At 40.8% G+C, this 19,436-nt stretch overlaps 1 protein-coding gene across 1 annotated transcript in view; it reads left to right on the plus strand.

The window, feature by feature from the left end:
- The window catches only part of ALDH1A1 (aldehyde dehydrogenase 1 family member A1), a 73,377-nt gene that overhangs the window by 51,380 nt on the left and 2,561 nt on the right, over nt 1–19,436 (plus strand). Inside the window, exons 8-12 of the mRNA XM_038769692.1 lie at nt 916–1,018; nt 3,276–3,460; nt 9,345–9,509; nt 11,735–11,892; nt 16,495–16,569. Coding sequence (XP_038625620.1) covers nt 916–1,018; nt 3,276–3,460; nt 9,345–9,509; nt 11,735–11,892; nt 16,495–16,569 — 686 coding nt within the window. The remainder of the gene's footprint in view (nt 1–915; nt 1,019–3,275; nt 3,461–9,344; nt 9,510–11,734; nt 11,893–16,494; nt 16,570–19,436) is intronic.

Below are 19,436 nucleotides of genomic sequence, written 5' to 3' on the forward strand. Positions count from 1 at the left end.
AATTTTCTTCAAATTTAATAACATAGCTGCCTTGAATTCTGTTTTTTGTGGAGCTAATACTAATGTAAATATATGTTGATGTCAGGAATTTGCCAAGGAACGTACATTTGTAATTTAATAGGCTCCTAACTTATTTACTGTTTTCATAATAGAGCTATCAGGACACAGACACCCAGAGGGGTCTTCTTCAACCAGATGAAATTGCTAAATCAAGAACAAATTAGGATTTGGGTCTCAGATTGGGTGTAGAGAAAGTGAAGCCTTCATCTTTGGCCATGTAGGAAGCAGTGGGAAGGGTTCCCAAGCAAAACCTCATGCCCCTCTAGACTGTAAGCTCCCTGTAGGCAGGGAATTGTGTCTATGGCCTCTGCTATAGAGGACTGTCCAAAACACTTAGTACAGTTCTCTGCACATAGTAAGTGTTCAATAAATATGATTGATTGATGGATGCCCCAAGACTAAGTTGTGCTGAAAGGTGAAACAGAGGAAGGCCTTGGCTGCATCTGAATGAACTGAATTAAACATTTTTGTAATTCTAGAATGCCATCGATGGTATTGATTGAGCTTCTACTGAGTGTAGAGCATTATATTAAGCACTTGGGAAGGTAATACAAAAGCAAGACCTATTCTCTGCCTTTAAGGAGCATATAATCTATCTGGACAGAGTTACAAGTGAACACAAAGGGATTTTCATAGATGATTACATAATCAGTGGTGTACCTTAAACACAGTCATCCAAATGCCAATATAAAAGTGAGCTATCGTTGCTCACAAAAATATTTCAAATCTCTAATTTAGTATTTTGTGTCCTTTTCCACATGAGGTTTTCTATGTTTGCTGACACTCAAGACATTAGATCAATATGAATTGATTTGGTAAAAGTCTATACTACATTTTCTTTTTTGCTAATTTCAGGTTGGTAAATTGATCAAAGAAGCTGCTGGAAAGAGCAATCTGAAGAGGGTCACTTTGGAGCTTGGTGGAAAAAGCCCTTGCATCATATTTGCTGATGCAGATTGTTAGTACATTACTTGTAATTATTTCATCACCTTTCTCAAACTGTTCAAGTTTTAAATAATAATGGAATATAATGTACTTTCTACTTTCTTGACACATATCTGCTAGACACTGATTGTGACTTCTGCAAGATAAGCCTCTAGGATCCAGAGATGTACTGTCTAGTTTATATCGCAGTATGCACTATGCATGCAGAGGCAAATTATAAGTATTATTATTATTATGGGATTTATTATGTGTCAAGCACTGTTGTACACACTGGGGTAGGTACACACTAGTCAGGTAGGACACAATCCCTACCCCACATGAGGCTTACAATCTCAGTAGAAGGGAGAACAGGCATTGAAGCCCCATTTTACAGATGAGGAAACTGGGGCCCATAGAAGTAAAGTGAATTGCCCAAGGTCTCACACAGAGAAGTGGTGGAGCTGGGATGAGAAGCCAGGTCCTCTAACTTCCAGGCCCATGCTCATTGGTCTAGGTCTTTCTGCTCCTCTGCTGTATGGTGGGAGAAGGGAGGCAGCTGACCCTAGAAGTAGAGGTTGTTAGGCAGCAGACCAGGAGATGTAGATCAAGGAGTTTGAGAGGAACAGAATGGAGAACATAGCCTAGAGGCAGTACATACAAGGGGGCTTGAGGAGAATCAGAACCAGAGGCACCAGGCAGGAGGTGGGGTGGGAAGATTGTTGGAACCCAGGGCTATGGGACTTGGGCTGGGTAGCCTAAAGGATGGAGCTTTGAAAAGAGCAGAGATGCTATAGGAAAGTAGCTGGGAGGTGTACTGGAGTAGTAGAAGGGGTAGTAGTAGAAGGAGTAGTAGAAGGGGCTGGAGGAGGAGGTGACTAAGAGCTGATGGAGTCACTGGGAGCAGAGCGACTGAGAGCTGAGAAGGACAGAAAGTTGGGGGGATGAGAAGAACAGAGAGTAGAGGGCACATGAAGAGAGAGGGAAGATTGGGTGATGGCTGGGAGGAGCAAAAGCCTGGGAAGAATAAGGAAAGAGGGGGAATGCCTAGAGAAATTAGAAAAATATGAAAATCCTGTGACTTTCACAGCTGAGAATAAATTGAGACCCATTTGTGGTTGCAACAAGTAGCCTTCTGAGTTAAACTGCAGGGTATTACTTTTTACAGCATCTCAGCTCCTCTGTGTCTCTTCAACATTGGCACAAGACATGACATTAAATCTGCCTGCTACATGCTGATTAGACATTAAAAAAAAATCAGTGCAATGAACAGGACCATGCCCGTATCTGGATTATGAGTTCATTTTCCAGGCAACACTAGACTGACATTCCTTTCTCAGCACCTCGCAACAAAGGAAAAGTAACCTACCTACGGAATATTCCACTTCTTCAAGTTGAAATGGGAAACTCCAAATCCCAAAATTCTTCCATTACCTCGCTGCATTGCAGGATATTAAAATGAATATTTTGCATAGATCCATAAACAAGTAGGAGCCCCCTCTCGCTTTACATTTGATATGCTTTCAACCCAATGTCAACAAGTAGAGCTACTTTAATATTTGAAAATTGAGTAGTTTTGGTCATGTCCTCAGGTACATTATAACCCATTTATGCCAGATAGCCTTTTTTATGTAGAACATGAAGAAATGATGGTCAAAGCTCAGAAATGAATTATAAAGATGACTGGGGTTTAACTGCTCATAGAAGAATAAGGAGATTCTTGAATTGAAAATTGCATAGGATGCATCTCCCTTGTTTATTTTAGTAGTTATATTTAATGGTAAAATAAATTTTTACTGAACTTCTTGGGAGTTGAATTTGATGAGGGCTGTACTTTTAATTTGTTTAAGGGTGCAGTGATAAAAAAAATCTCACAGACGGTTGTAGTCAAATATTGTGCGTGCATACCCTTAGAGACCCTTTGAAAATTCCACTCTGGGAGCCAAGTGAAAAAAAGTTTTCATATGCAAAGGCATTTCAAATTCAAGTTCTCATTGTAGGTGTTATGTTCAAATTGTTCCAGAGTTTTTCTCATAAGATTGAATAATGATTTGTTGTGACTGGAGTCATCCCCGAAGACTACATTCATCGACATTCCATAATGCCATGAAGCTCAGCATTACTGTTTTCAGTTTCACTCACTACACCAAGTGGAATACAGGCCCCAAATATTCCCACAGCTCATCTTAAAAGTTAAAAAGTTATCTGCATGATGATTTACTTGTTCGAAGATGCTTCTTCTCCTTATGGTAGGAAGCTATAACTTCTTTAAGAAATGTCTCTTTTCTTTGCAGTGGACAGTGCTGTGGAATATGCACACGTGGGTGTGTTCTACCACCAAGGCCAGTGTTGCATTGCAGCATCTCGGGTTTTTGTGGAAGAACCTATTTATGATGAGTTTGTTCGCCGGAGTGTGGAACGTGCTAAGAGGTACACGCTTGGAAACCCATTGACTCCTGGAGTTGAACAAGGTCCTCAGGTGGGTAAATCATTGAGAAGAAAACAGTATGGGGCAATAGAATACACAATATCTCTACCTTTCTTTTTTATGGGATTTGTAAGCTGTTACTATGTAACAGTTGTTACACTGTTCTAAGCACTGAGATAGATACATATCAATCAGGGTAAATATAAGTCAATCTTTTCTAATCTCATTTTTTGACACTAAGATAAGGCCACTTCCAACTTAAGGGTCATTCCCTGAACCGGTAGGAAACTTTAAATGATGTTAACAAAAAGAGTGAGTTCTAGACACAAAGTAGTGATAGAGAAGTCTTCCTCATGGTCATGTTGACTAAGAGCAAAGGCTGAAACCAGTTAATGTCTGACAGATTTGGAATTAAAACTGTGAGAAAGTTTTCATTAAAACATGAATCTGTGGAATACTGTTTCCCACACTGTTCAAAACATCTGATGTCTCCCTTCATTCCTCTCTCCAAATAGTGTCTGTTGCAAAATCTTTTCTGTTACTGTTCAGCAACATCTCTCTCCCTTTCCATTTTCATAGGTCTTGCCCAGGAAATTGATATGCCTGGATGACTTTCTCTCTCCAACTCTACAGCTGCTCTTTGATCTTACATTAACTTCATTTAGTCTCCTAACTACATAAACTCCACCCATTCCTCTCCATCCAATCTGTTACCACGTTAATACAATCACTCAAACTATCCTGCCTGGATTACTGCATCAGCTTCCTTGCTCACCTCCCAGCCTCCTGCCTCTCCCTACTCCAATCCATATTTCACTCTGCTGCCCGGATCATTTTTCCACAAACACAGTCAGGACATGTCACCCACTCCTCAAAAAATTCCAGTGGTTGCCCACCCACCTCCTCATCAAACAAAAACTCCTTACCATTGGGTTTAAAACACTCCATCACCTTGATCCCTCCTACCTCACCCCTTTACTCTCCTACTATAACCCAGCCCACACACTTCGCTATTCTAATGCTAACCTTCTCACTGTGCCTCGATCTAGCCTATCTCGCTGCTGACCCCTCGTCCACGTCCTGCCTCTAGCCTGGAATGCCTTCCCTCCTCAAATCCGACAGACAGTTACTCTCCCTGCCTTCAAAGTCTTATTGAAGGCACATCTCCTCCAAGAGTCCTTCCCTGACTAAACCCTCACTTTCCTCTTGTCCCACTCCCTTCTACATCACCCTGACTTGCTCCCTTTGTTCTCCCCCACCTTCCAGCCCCACAGCACCTAGTACATATCTGTAATTGGTTTTTTCTTATATTAATGCCTCTCTCCTCCTCCTCATAAACTTGTTATGGGCGGGGAATGTGACTATTGTTGTAGTGTACTTTCCCAAGCATTTAGTACAGTGCTCTGCACACAGTAAGTGCTCAATAAATACGAGTGAATGAATGAATGAACCTCAGGCCATTAGCACCACTTAGCTCACTGTCCTAGAAAGCTATCCCTCTACACTTCCCTCTAGCAAAATAGGACTGGTTTACACCTCTCACTTCTGCTAATCTGAAGCCATTTCTCTTTTCTCTTTCTGCTTTCCCCCTGCCTGTTGATTCAGTACATGGCTACCATATCATTTTCCTCCCTTGCCAGTTAGACTTTCCCCAACAAAGACTCAGAAACCTTGTTCTTGCATCATGACTGATAATTCTTAAACCCATCATCACCTAGTTGGAGTTTAGATTATTTTCCCTAGAAGCATTTCCTTGATTAGCCCCTACTGAAACTAAGCTGCCATTTTTCTGCCTATTCACTCAGCTTTATGAGGTCTTCCTGTAGTTTGTCCCCATCAACATGAAATTGGGAAGCATGTTGTCATCTGAAGAATTGGAGACTTCATTGTGCACTCCCCCTTTTATGAAGATTAAACAAAATCAGTTTCAGCACTAATCTTTTGAGTACTGCATTACTTACACTTTTTCATCCAGAAATGTGATTAATTCTACCCTTTACTTCCTTTCTATTAGCCAATCTTCTATCCATGACAGAACATTGTCTCTGCTTCCATGATTCACATTTTTAAGCCTTTACTATGAAATCTTGCAATGTCTTTTGCAAAATCTAAGTATATAATGTGAAAGGTTCCTCTCTATCCCTATGCAACTAAACACTTTAAATAATTTCAGCAGACTAGTTGAGGCAGTAGTTTCCCATACAGACAACCTGTTGTCTTTTCCCCAGCAGGTTAGGTTTTTCTAAATGCTCGTTTATCCTAAACTTAATTACAGAGTCTTCAAATATGTGAGATATGGAGGTGAGACTCACTGAGTTAGAAGTTCCAGCACTGTCTGCTGTGTTAGTTTGGGCAAATCACTTTTCTCTGTCCCTCAGTTTCCTCATTTACACAGTGGGGATTGCTTATCTGTTCTTTATCCCCATTAGACTATTCGCTTCATGTGGGTCAAGGACAATGTCCTACCTAATGATCGTGAATCTACCCCAGCTCTTAGTAGAGTGCTTGCCACTTAGCGCTTAACAAATGCCTCAGGGTATTATTATTATTATTCATCCCAGGATCATCTCAGGAATTCTTCTTGTGAAGGGCTTTTGCCAAATTTATCTAAAAGTCTGTTTTACAGAAGATATATACTCCTTGTTCTGCACTGACTCAGAATGGAAGCCAAAGAATTATTCAATTTTGCACTTTTGTCAGCTTGCCCTTTTGTAATTAGGATTTAGACTTTACTACTTTTAGAATAATGACAGTTAACTATTTTTAAAAGAATAGCCCAGTGCTATAACCTGCTGTGGCCATTGGGATATTTGTCATGTTTCACATCTCGTATGAAGATACCTGAAAGTGCAAACATGATTCTTCTGAATAGGAAAGTTTCTCTTTATTCTAAATAAAGAGAAGATAGTATTGTTTCTTGAATAGGATAGAATACATCTCTCAATGGAACTTGTATCTGGGGAATCCAAATCTCCTTCAGTGGCCTAAGTACACTGAAACTTTAAATGTAGGTGAACTCTCAGGAGCAGTTAGAGGTGCCAAAAATATTCTCGAGTATGAAGAGCACAAGCTAAATCTATCTGTATGCCTAAATACACACTATTTTCAAGGAACTCAGGTAATAAAACATAGAAAGCAGGAGCAGGGTCTGACTGACCTCTAGCATGGTCCATGTTTACTATTTGAATTTTTAAAATGAAGAAACATTAAAGAACCAAGTGTGTGTATATGCGTGGCACTGTGGAAAATTAGCTTTGGCATCTCATATCCAGAGGAACAATGAGGAACAACCGGAGAATAACTGACTTTTTGTTTTGTCTTCTTATGTTGGCAATCCTTCAAGGCTGACAATGGATATGTAGTGAAGCAGCACGGCTCAGTGGAAAGAGCACAGGCTTTGGAGTCAGAGGTCATGGGTTCAAATTCCGGCTCCACCAATTGGCATCTGTGTGACTTTGGGCAAGTCACTTAACTTCTCTGTGCCTCATTTCCCTCATCTGTAAAATGGGGATTAAGACTGGGAGTCCCCCATGGGACAACCAGATCACCTTGTAACCTCCCCAGTGCTTAGAACAGTGTTTTGTACATAGTAAGCACTTAATAAATGCCATCATTATTATTATATGAAGAATTTTGAACCTTAAAGATCACTATTGCTATACTAATATTTATTTTTCTGGAGTAATAATCCAGTCAGTCAGTCAGTCGCATTTATTGAGTACTTATTGTGTGCAGAGCACTGTATTCAGCTCTTGGGAGAGTACAATATAACAGTAAACAGACACATTCCCTGCCCACATCCAGCTTACAGTCTAGAGGAGATAACAGACATTAATGTAAATTACAGATATGTACACAGGTGCATCAGATATGTGCATAATCCAAAAAAACAGTCACACACAAAAGTTTTCCTATCTTGGATTGATTATGACAGGGGCCCACAGCAAAGTAAGGAGAAATGTTAATTAAAACTAATGTGGTTTATTTTGCTGGTAACTATCATACCTATCAGGCTTTCTCTGAGTAGCATATTTTCCAAACAACTATGAGATAGACTTTATTTTCTTCAGAATAACATACTGGGAAAAAAATTCCCTTCTATGTGCTAAACATTGCTAATTAAATCCAAATTCCAAATTAACTTGTTTCTTCCAGTTGTTTGGAGAGGTCAGGATCTGAACTATATGCAACAGGTCTCAATTTTTAAAAGTTCACAATCTACGGAGGGGAAAAAACGTAGCAATAATGAAGAGTACGAGATTGTGAACTTGTCCTCTAGATTGTAAACTCACTGTGGGCAGGGAACGTGTCTACCAACCCTGTTGAATTGTACTTTCCCAAATGCTTAGCACAGTGCTCTGCACACAGGAGATGCTCAATATATACCATTAATTGCTACAATTAAGCAAACAGAGGAAACAAGTTCTGAGGGAGAAGTAATTGTAATAATGATGGTAGCCCCATGTGAAACAGGGACTCAGCCTGACCTGATTATCTTATATCAATCAATCCCTGGCATTTATTGAGCGCTTACTATATGCAGAGCACTGTACTAAGGGCTTAGTCTTTAGAAATGAAGGTTTTTGCTATTTCTGCATGGTCAAGGGAGGAGCAGTGGCTTAGTGGAAAGAGCACGGGCTTGGGAGTCAGAGGTAGTGGGTTCTAATCCCGGCTATGCCACTTATCAGCTGTGCAACTATGGGCAAGTCACTTTACTTCTCTGTGCCTCAGTTACCTCATCTGTAAAATGGGGATTAAGACTGTGAGCCCCACGTGGGACAACCTGATTACCTTGTATCTACCCCAGCACTTAGAACAATGCTTAGAACAATAGTAAGTGCTTAACAAATACCAACATCATCATCATCATCATCAATCTAAAGGCAGGTTAAAAAAAGTTCATAGATTGTGCTTAAAGCCTAAGAACACTGATGGCTAATGGCTCTCCATGAACTAAAATTGAAAGGATTTGCCGCTAGTATTTTCTTGTTCCAGTTCTTACAGAAGGGCAATAAAACGTGTGACTGAGCACATGAAAATGGAGCATTTTGTAGTTGGCTTGGTAGTCCACCTGATTGATATCTGCCTCCTAGAGGCTCCTCCCTTGAAGCCCTGCTTCCCTTCGTTACCCCCACCATCCCTGCATGACAGGGAGGACGGTGAAATAAAAATGCTTGAGGTGCTCTCTGTCAGTCAGGAGAACTGCTCCATCTGGGTTCCTGAGATAGACTTAGAGCCTAGGCTAGTGATACACAATTGTAAAAATGTAGTTCTTATCTGTTCATGGAAATACGTGCTAATGTTATGTTGGCGCCCGGCAAACTTTGGACCCAAACAGATTTTTTTTCATTGAAAAATCATCTCCAAAAATTGTACTTTGGGGTGCTGACTTGATCTGTAAATACTAATATAGTTTCCTCTCAGAAGGTTTCAAAGAGGTATGGTGTGGCAGAATTCCCTTCTGCACAGGGCAATCAATTAATCAATCATATTTATCAAGTGTTTACTGTGTGCAGAGCACTGTATTAAGTTCTTGGGAGAGTATGATATGGTCTAGTGGACAGAGCACAGGCATGGGAGTCAGAAGGACATGGGCTCTAATCTCAGCTCTGCCACTTGTCTGCTGTGTGACCTTGGGCAAGTCACTTCACTTCTCTGTGCCTCAGTAACCTCATCTGTAAAATGGGAATAACACTGTGAAGCCCCATGTGGGACAGGGACTGTGTCCAACCTGATTATCTTGTATCTACCCTAGACTTTAGTACAGTGCCTGGCACATAGTAAGCGCTGAACAAATACCATTACAAAAAATTGGCAATCATGTTTCCTGCTGTTTTGCTCCAGTGTGGTTTTCTAAATCACAGCTAAATCAACTGGTATTGATCAAAGTTGTTTCCTTTGTGTCCTTTCCTTTTCCATTTTCTTTCTCATTTAGATTGATAAGGAACAGTATCAGAAAATACTTGATCTAATTGAGAGTGGGAAAAAGCAAGGCGCCAAGCTGGAATGTGGAGGAGGCCCTTGGGGAAACAAAGGCTATTTTGTCCAGCCCACGGTTTTCTCTAATGTGACAGATGAGATGCGCATCGCCAAAGAAGAGGTAAATGAACTCCGAAAGTTCTGTTCCTTAGCTTGCTGTTTTCTTTCAGCATGCTTTTACACAGAATGTCTTTTTCAAAAGGTCAGCTGGTTAAATTACTTTCTGCATGTAAATATTCCTCTTTAGCTTTGTTTCCATTTATAATCACCTATTGTTGGTCATCTCATATTGTTGGTTTTATCGAGGCTGAAAGGGAGAGGAAGCCACGGTCAAGGAAGGGTTCTCCAGGACACATTAGGTATTATTGCCAGACTGTGGTTCCCTAAACTCTCCACCTTCAGATACAATTAATTCAACAAAACACTTAGTACAGTGCTCAATAAATATGCTCGAATGAATGAGCAAAAAAAAAAAAGACAAAAACCCCCGCATTTCTTTTTCCTTTTTTGCTTTTCCTTTAAAGATTCACTCTGCCCCCATGGCTTGTTAAAGGAGCACCATGGTAACCTGCCGTAGGATAACCTAAAATGGTTAATCAGCATATAAGGTTGTGGTGCCCGATAAGCACTTGTTTCTCACCTAGAGATACACTTACTTCTACAGAGAGTTGACTTGCTGAGATGTGTACTCCCCAAAAGTGTCTTTTAAAGATGGGCACTTTATTCCTGTGGTAAACAACCATGAGGATGGCCTGGACACAGTGGCTTAATAGGTAGTGCCAAATTAGATCAGTCCCAAAATCATCTGAAGGACTATTCACTGGGCCTTTTTCTCCCGAGGGCCACTGAGTCACTCCTTGAATCCATAGTCAATTCAGCAGAGAGGCTCTTTCAGGACACTAGAATACCATTTAGTGCACTGAAGTGGTGATGCAGTAATGTAGCATCCTATGGGCCTGAGAGAATTATGGCATCCCTCTAAGGTGCCTAATTTACTACCAGGAAGTTACTTGGGCACTGAGAAGAGCCTGGCTTATTACATTCCAGTTTCTCACGATTGGATGGAGAAAGGGAATAGAAACAGAAAATTAATGGGTAACAGATATGGTTGGGCAAGTATGTGTACATAAGCCAAGAACTGACCCAGTGAGAAGAAATCGCAAGCCAAACTAGATCTAAGGTTCAGAAGAGGTTGAACTGCTTTCCCACCCAGGTCCATTCTCCTCTCAGATGTCCTTATAAATTTCTTGGTTCTAGCAAGACAGGAAAGGAAAGTGCCAAAGCATCTTGATGAGGAATATGAGGTGGCATTTCTAAATTGATCAAGGGCAAATTTCCAGAAGAATCTGCCTTAAAGGTCCATCCAACATTTTAAAATAGGAACCCTGGGCAATTGGGTGTAGCATTTGGGATTTTGAGTGCATATTTGAGTCTTAAGCACTTACTTATTGCAGCTGTACCAATGCCAAAAGGGCAGGGTTGGTGGAGTTTCTGGGTTGGATTTCCTCAAGATACAACTGTCAGTGGATTTGGAACCAAGAGGTGGACCATTCTTTTGTCTCACCTGAACTAGTTCCCCTTTGCTAGTTGCAACACTTGTCCATATGGAGAACTGAGGTTCCTGCTTTATGAGTTCTGATCAAGGCCAACTACCTAATCACACACACACAAAAAAACTGATTCTAATGGAATGCTTACTATTACAGTCATTGACACCCTGATGAATACCTAATTCCAGGAGGGCCCGAAAAAAGTTATTTTCCTTGGTTTATTAGTTACATGTGTGTCGCAATTTCAGAAAATAAAGCTCTAATAGAAAGTTTATGAAAGGAAATCCTCTGATGCATTTGCAATTGAAATGTGAAATACAGAATAAATACCCTACCTGAATATGTAGTATCCATTATCTGGTGAGCTACACAGTTATTTGACCCTGCCACACTATGATAATGATAACAGTAATAATAATAGCTAAATGCTTACTCAGTGCCAAGCACTGTACTAAGTGCTGGGGTAGATACAAGATAATCAGTTTGAACACAGTCTCTGTCCCACAAGGGGCTCACAGTCTAATGGGGATAAGGTAAGAAATGCTCTCCCCTTCACCCTTCAGGAGTTAAACAATATACCAGCTGTATGTTTTAGACCTTCTGGAGGTTTGACCTGCATTGAGTCACAAATACTTTGTTACCTCAAATTATTGATCGATAATCAAGAAAAAAGCTACTTTTCATAGGAAAAAATAACTTTCCATACATTCAATTTTCTATGCTGTTCATTTATTCATCATCCAAACAAAAATTCCACTAACTTTACCTCATGTTTTATCCTAAAATTCTCAAACAGATATTTGGGCCAGTGCAACAGATCATGAAGTTTAAAACTATAGATGAAGTGATCAAGAGGGCAAATAACACTCTCTATGGTTTAGCAGCAGGGGTTTTTACCCAAGACCTGGATAAAGCCTTGACCCTTTCATCTGCCCTTCAGGCTGGAACAGTGTGGTAAGTGCTGCTTGATTGGTTTGTCCTTCAAAAATATAGACCAGCATCTCTGAGCATAGGAAGAGATTTCCTTAAACATCTATCTTAGTAACCGTAAATGGTTCCATTTCTCTTTCCTTTGGAAAGCAGGCATTTTTGTGATGGTGAGATGTTTTAAACGTATTTTAAACATGGAGGAGGTGGAAGTATTGTTACTATTTCCCTCTGTTCATTCTCTAGTCTGCTCTTCATTCATGGTGTGAATTTATGGAGTTAATTCAGTGAGAGCTTAACCTTGATTTTATGCCCAGCCAGATTGCCCCTTGGAATGGCTGGGGTCACTTTCTCAATCAATCCATCAATCAATTGTATTCCTGCTGGTCAAGGAGATTGTCTACTAACACTAGTCTATTGTACTCTTACAAGAGCTTAGTACAGTTCTCTGCACACATAAATATCATTGGTTATCATGTGCATGACATTGTACTGTGCCCTTGGGAGAGTACAATAGAAATAAGAGATATAGTCCCAGCCCTTGAGGCTCTTATAATCTAATGGGGGAGACATTCAGAGGGAGGGGGAGGAGACATAGATACACTTGGTAACAGCAAATATATGGAAAATGACAAATGAATAAATGAGAACATAAATCAATATTAGTGTTAAGGATGGCTTTGGCAATGGCATAACCAGGAGTGATGGAAATTAGTTGGGTTTTATATATATATATACAATTTCAAAGAAGAGATGGACATTAGGTTCTTGATATTCCACTGCCTGGAGAGGTCTTCTCTCCTCAGAATAAAGGTTTGCAGGTGTGCATTTGTGACCAGACTATCACTGGTCTCAAGTCTTCCCAATCTGCTCAGAAGCTTTAGTGAGTGCCTATTGACCCTGCGCTTACCTCCAAAGTAGAAGCACTCTCCCACAATCATCAGTGCATAGACCCCTGCCATCACTGCCACCACTGAAGAGAGATTCTTTAAGAATCTGGAAAGGTTTATTGTAGCAGGCGCGATAGCTAATAAGATGTTTTTCAAGGGGGATTTCAATGTGGGCAGTGATACTGAAGCTTAGAGAAAAATCACTGGACAATATGAGATTAGTAAATTAAACAACAGTGGCTTACTACTGGTCAGTGAAGAAGATAAACATCAGCTCATCAGTCACCACCACCAGTTTTTATATACCAATTGCAAGAATTTCTTGGCTGCCCTCAAAATCTAAGCAGTGGCATCTGCTTGATTTTATTCACCATCTGATATCAAGACCTGATGGATGTTTAGATTACTGCAACACCTGATATATTCCAAACTTTCACTAGCAATAAGGTCCAAGTGTCACGAAACATAATCCAAACCACCCAAGTGGCTGAATGTCAAACAACAGGAGAATGAAGTATCATGTGAGGAACTTCACAACCATAGAGAAGCAGAGTGGCTCAATGGAAAGAGCATGGGCTTTGGAGTCAGAGGTCATGGGTTCAAACCCCGACTCCGCCAATTGTCAGTCGTGTGACTTTGCGCAAGTCACTTAACATCTCTGTGCTTCAGTTACCTCATCTGTAAAATGGGGATTAAGACTGCGAGCCCCCCACCGTGGGACAACTTGATCACCTTGTAACCTCCCCAGTGCTTAGAACAGTGCTTTACACATAGTAAGTGCTTAACAAATGCCATTATTATTATTATTATCTAATTGGCCCTTATTGCAGAGACCCCATCTGCCTCTACCAATGTGACTGACAATTGCGTGTCTCTAAAATATACTCTCTAGCTGGTAGCCTTAAAGACTATGATTGGTTCCAGCAGAAAACTCTAGGACTGATTTGATTAGAATGACCCCGAGATAAAAGAGCTATTTAGACCAAACCAGTTACATTTCAACAGCACTTTGCAGGTCCTCACATTCCTGATGCTCACTGAAGCCTTCTTCCTGGACCATGCAACAAACTCAGGAGTGCACAAGACGAGTGGTAGAATGCTGGGGCTGAAGAAATACAAGGCCATGCAGACCGAACCCTAAGGGCTTCCACACATCCCTGAAGGGTGTGTATGGATGAATACACAGAATCACTGCACCGCTGAACCCACAGCACAAACAACAGAATCTTAAAAAGAAAGTAATCTTGAAAAAACTCCTTAACAACCGCTCTGTGGTGATGTGAAGTGGGGTAATCATGGAAGCTAATGCTGAAACAACACTTCAAAGGTGCGATGAAGCAAAACATCGCATGAGGTGGTGTAGAAGTAGACAGTTGTGAGTCAGCAACAGAAGACAGATTGGCATGCAGCAATTGAAATAGGGTAGCTACTATAGAGCAGAGGCTTACTAAAGAAGACAAAAACAGTGTCAGGCAGCAAGTCTAGCAAATGCACATAATGTGGAAGGGTTGTTTGTCACACATTGGTTTTATCAGCTACACCTGTCCAACTAAAAATCTCACCATCGGTATTGTCATCTTTGAATCCTAAGATGAGCTATACCTTGTAGATATGCACATCACACACACACACACACACACACCCTGATATTTCCCTCAGTTGCAGGCAACCACTAACTTCTCCATGGTAGAGTAGGTAAAACCTGTCAGAAAAGATTTAAAGTAATTTGGAGCCTCTTCATGATTCTCCTTTACCATCTCCTCAATCGTGTCCCACATTAGAGAAGCAGCGTGGCTCAGTGGAAAAAACACGGGCTTTGGAGTCACAGGTCATAGGTTCAAATCCTGGCTCCGCCAATTGTCAGCTGTGTGACTTTGGGCAAAACACTTAACTTCTCTGTGCCTCAGTTACCTCATCTGTAAAATAGGGATTAAGATTTAGAGCCTCCCGTGGGACAACCTGATCACCTTGTAACCTCCCCAGCACTTAGAAAAGTGCTTTGTACATAGTAAGCACTTAATAAATGCCATTATTATTATAACATCCTGGCCCAGCAAAAAAACACTTGGCTCCACCAAGAAAGGACAACACAGAGTCATACACTCAACTTGGAGGATTGTAGCCGAAGAGAGAATATTTATCTTTTTCAAAAATCCAATCCAATTCTTTCTCTCCTGATCTCTCTGGTAAAGCTGGGATCTTTCCATTCAGTTGAACAAGTAAATAAATCAGACTCACATGAACTCTGTGCACAAAAGATTTCATTATCCACAGCTGCAAAAAGAAATGCATATCTAAGGGGTCCCAAGCCATTGATTTCATAGTCATGAGAACTACAATGAACTTTGCACATGCCTATAATGTCTGGATGTCTGCTATCCACGAATTAAGGTCATCCACAATCACCCTGTCTGTTCAGCTGCCCTTTCAGATCAATGGACAGAATTAGTGGGCTCTTTCTCCTTGTTTCCTCCATTCTCTTAGAGCAGACCTGATGCCACCTCCCCAGTGCTTCTTATCAGATTTGATGCAGGGAATGTGTTTACCAACTCTGTTGTACTGTATTCTCTCAAGTGCTTAGTACAGTGCTCTGCACTTATTAAACAGGGTGGGGGGTAGTAGAGTCACATAAATGCAAAATAACTTATAATTGAGGAAAGAAAGATAAAAACAGATTGTAATTTATAGTGAGAATGTCAAGATGGATTAAGTGCCCAAGATGGGATGTGCATAAATAATAAAGTAGCTCCTCGAGGGCAGAGATCATATCTACCAGCTGAATTGTGATCTCTCAAATGCTTAATACAGTGTTCTGGGCAGAGAAAGTGTGATTAATTGAAGTATTTGAAGTACAGACATTGATAGGTTCATTAGTGCCAGAGGTGGGCTGTGTGTAAATATTGTAGAGCCTGTTGGGATGATATGGTCAATAAGGACAGTAAGTGGAGAATGCCTCTTGGAGGTGTGGGCTTTCTAGAGAGCTTGGAAGCTGAAGAGAGTTGTGTTCTGGTAGATTAGGGGGAGGAGAAGGAAGCAAGGGGCCAGATGTTTGCTCCGACATTTAACTGGATATACATTCAACTGGATATACATTCCAAAACACAAAGCCCCTTATTCCCAGGTGTTAATGACATCAATAAATATAGAGGTGAAAATTTATAGTATAAAAGGAGTAGTGATACAATTCCTTTTATAATGTTGGTTTTGGAAGGCGGCAATAAAATTCAGTCACTTTAGCCCATGTTGTCATTACACAATGGAAGGATTAGGGAACGTTCTGCCCAGAACCTAAGTCTGTTCTGTGTGTAACACAATCTACAAGTTGATTCAAGTAAATTTTGCGTAGGAAGAGATGGTTGTGTGCGTTCCATGGCTTTGGTTGAAGGATGATTTTGCAGTCCCTGCAACTGTATAGTATTTCTTACAATAAAATAATGATCGGCAAGTGTAAAAATCATGCTGCTAGTGATGGACATAACAATAACAGAGGAGTTTATATTAGAAAAGGTCAGTCTTGGTGGGGTCCTTAAGCTATCTACCTCCTAACCTATTAATTCCCATTGATCAGTGGTTACTAAAATACTTTTCCTTACCATTAGGGCCTTCAAGAACACAACTACTATGTTATGGCAAAAATTACTATACTAGCAATTTTACACTTTTAGTAGTTACCGAGCTAATCTGAAAACTCTATACAGGGTGGGATCAAATAATAAGATGACTACTTTTCTTTTTACAGGGTTAACTGCTATAGTGCAGTTTCTTCTCAATGTCCCTTTGGAGGATTCAAGATGTCTGGGAATGGCCGAGAACTGTAAGTATCATTCTGTGGAGTTGGATGCAATATTTCAGAATATCATGCAAGATTATTCCAAACAATGTGGTGAGAAATTGGCAAAGGTTACCGGGATTCCCAAGAACACCTCCTTGATCAACAGGATAGCATTTTGCTTTTTCCCTCTTTCTTTAGGGTTATCTATAGTCCTGAATTGTAGAGCCAGCTCATTAGCACAGAAAGCAGTATGCAAACCATTTATGTTCAATTGACAGCAAATAAATTATTCTCATGCAAAATCTGTTTGGCCAAAAGGTAGGGAGCAAACATGAAGTCACAGAACAGTCATGTACTTCCAAAGGAAACATTATTTACTAAAAACCTGGTGATTATATGAATATGCAGACACTTCTTTTGTTAATATATATTAACAAAAGAAGTATATATATATATATATATATATATATTTATATATATTTTATATATATATATATAAAGTCATCTGAGTCCACATATGAAATCCATATTAGATACTGTTTCTCTAAAGTGTGACTCTTGAAGATTAGATTACAGTAAATGACCTTCATACATGGTGGTGGCTTCATGAAGGAAGGATCAAAAAACTCAGCTCACCATTTTGGCATAAACATCAGGGGGAAATTGACCTCAATATCCAATGTTTCCCAGTTCTCACTCACCTGCCATGAAAATAATTTTCTCACTGGGTTTCAGTCTCTTGGATTAATAATCATAGTAGTAGTAATAATGATGATAATGATGATAATGGTATTTATTAAATGCTTCCTTTGTGTCAAGCACTGTTCTAAGAGCTAGGGTACATACAGCATAATCATGTTCGACACAGTCCTTGTCCCATCTGAGGCTCACAGTCTAAGTAGGAGGGAGAATAGGGATTGAATCCCCATTTTACCGATGAGGAAACTGAGGCACTGAGACATTAAGTGACTTGCCCAAAGTCACCTAGCAGACAAGAGGCAGAGCATGGACTGGAACCCAGTTCCTCTGACTTCCAAGACCATGCTCTTTCCACTAGGCCATGCTGCTTCCAAGTTCTTTCAAAGTAGAGACACACAAGGTTCAGGATAGTGAAGAGCAATTACAATTTGTTTTTGCAGCTCAGAGACTTGATTTCAGTCTGGTTGATCTTCTCCAAAATGTTTTCTCTCCTCCATACATATATTTAGCCAATGATCCTGGAAAATAAATTATGCCTGTCATTTCATGGAAAACCTCATTGTGTTACATGTATTATATAGTTGCCTATTTAGTGAATAAGAATTTAGAATAGCCTTTCCCCAGTTTTTAAAGATCATGATTACTTAACTGTACTATGGCTTGGATACCTTGATAAACCTAAGGTTTTGTTAAGTCTACAGCTCTTTATAGTAAACATAGAAATTAGCTTAATAATAACATAGACTATGGACTAGACTAAGCTGTGATGGAACACATGCAGTTTCTTGGCCTCAGTGGAAGCAACAAGCTAGAAGGGATGAAAATGAACCTGTTGATAGCAAGAGACTGAGTAACTGTCACTGGTGGCTGATAAGTTGCATTAGGCAGCTGAAGGTGAGCAACTGAAGCCTCCATTACTAACTTCTCCATCCTGGACGCAAAGAGCACTGCCTGGGAGTCAGAAGGACCTGAGGTCTAATCCTGGCTCTGCCAGTTGTTTGCTGAGAGACCTTGGGTAAGTCACTTCACTTTCCAGTGCCTCAGTTTCCTCAATTGTAAAATAATAATAATAATAATGGCATTTATTAAGCGCTTACTATGTGCAAAGCACTGTTCTAAGCGCTGGAATTCAATACCTGTTCTCCCTCCTACTTAGACTCAGAGCCCCATGCAAGACACGGACTGGGTCCAACCTAATTAACTTGTACCTACCACAGGGCTTAGAATACTGCTTAACAAATACCATAAAAAAGACTTCTATCTTCTTGCCAGACTAAAATATATGCTTAAGTAGCTTCAACAGATGCAGGGCAGTGTCTCATCACTGCAGTACCAACTGCAGTTCCAACTGCCCCCTCCAATCTGGCTTCCATCCCTGTCACTCCACAGAAACCACCCTCTCAGAGGTCACCAGTGATCTCCTTCTTGCCAAATCCAATGGCATGGCCTATACTCCAACCTAATCCTCCTCGACCTCTCAGCTGCCTTTGACACTGTGGCCCAGCCCCTTCTCCTGGAAAGGTTGACCAACCTTGGCTTCACTGACCTTGCCCTCTCCTGGTTCTCGTCTTGTCTCTCTGGCCATTCATTCTCAGTCTACTTCGCAGTCTTCTCTGTCTCCCACCACCTGTGGGGGTCCTCAAGGTTCAGTTCTGGGTCCCCTTCTATTCTCCATCTACACCCACTCCCTTGTAGTTCCCATTTGCTCCCATGGCTTCGACTACCACCTCTATGCAGCTGATACCCAAATTTATGTCTCTGGCCCTGATCTCTCTCCCTCTCTCCAGTCTCGCATCACCTCCTGCCTTCAAGACACCTCTACATAGATGTCCTCCCGCCACCTCTAACTTAACATGTCGAAAACAGAGCTCATCTTCCCTCCCAAACCCTGTCCTTCCTGTGACTTTCCCATACTTTTTGACGGCACCACCATCCTTCCCGTCTCACAAGCCCATAACCTTGATGTTATCCTTGACTCGTCTCTCATTCAACCCACGTGTTCAATCCATCAATAAATCATGTTGGTCTCACCTTCACAACATCACTAAAATCCACCTTCCCCTCTCCAGCGAAAACTGCTACCACATTAATCCAGTCACTCATCCTATCCCACCTGGATTACTACATCAGCCTCCTTGCTGACCTTGCAGCCTCTTGTCTCTCCCCACACCAGTCCATACTTCACTCTGCTGCCCAGATCATTTTTCTAT

The sequence above is a fragment of the Tachyglossus aculeatus genome, chromosome X4 (assembly GCF_015852505.1).
Source record: "Tachyglossus aculeatus isolate mTacAcu1 chromosome X4, mTacAcu1.pri, whole genome shotgun sequence".
Taxonomy (NCBI): Eukaryota; Metazoa; Chordata; class Mammalia; order Monotremata; family Tachyglossidae; genus Tachyglossus; species Tachyglossus aculeatus.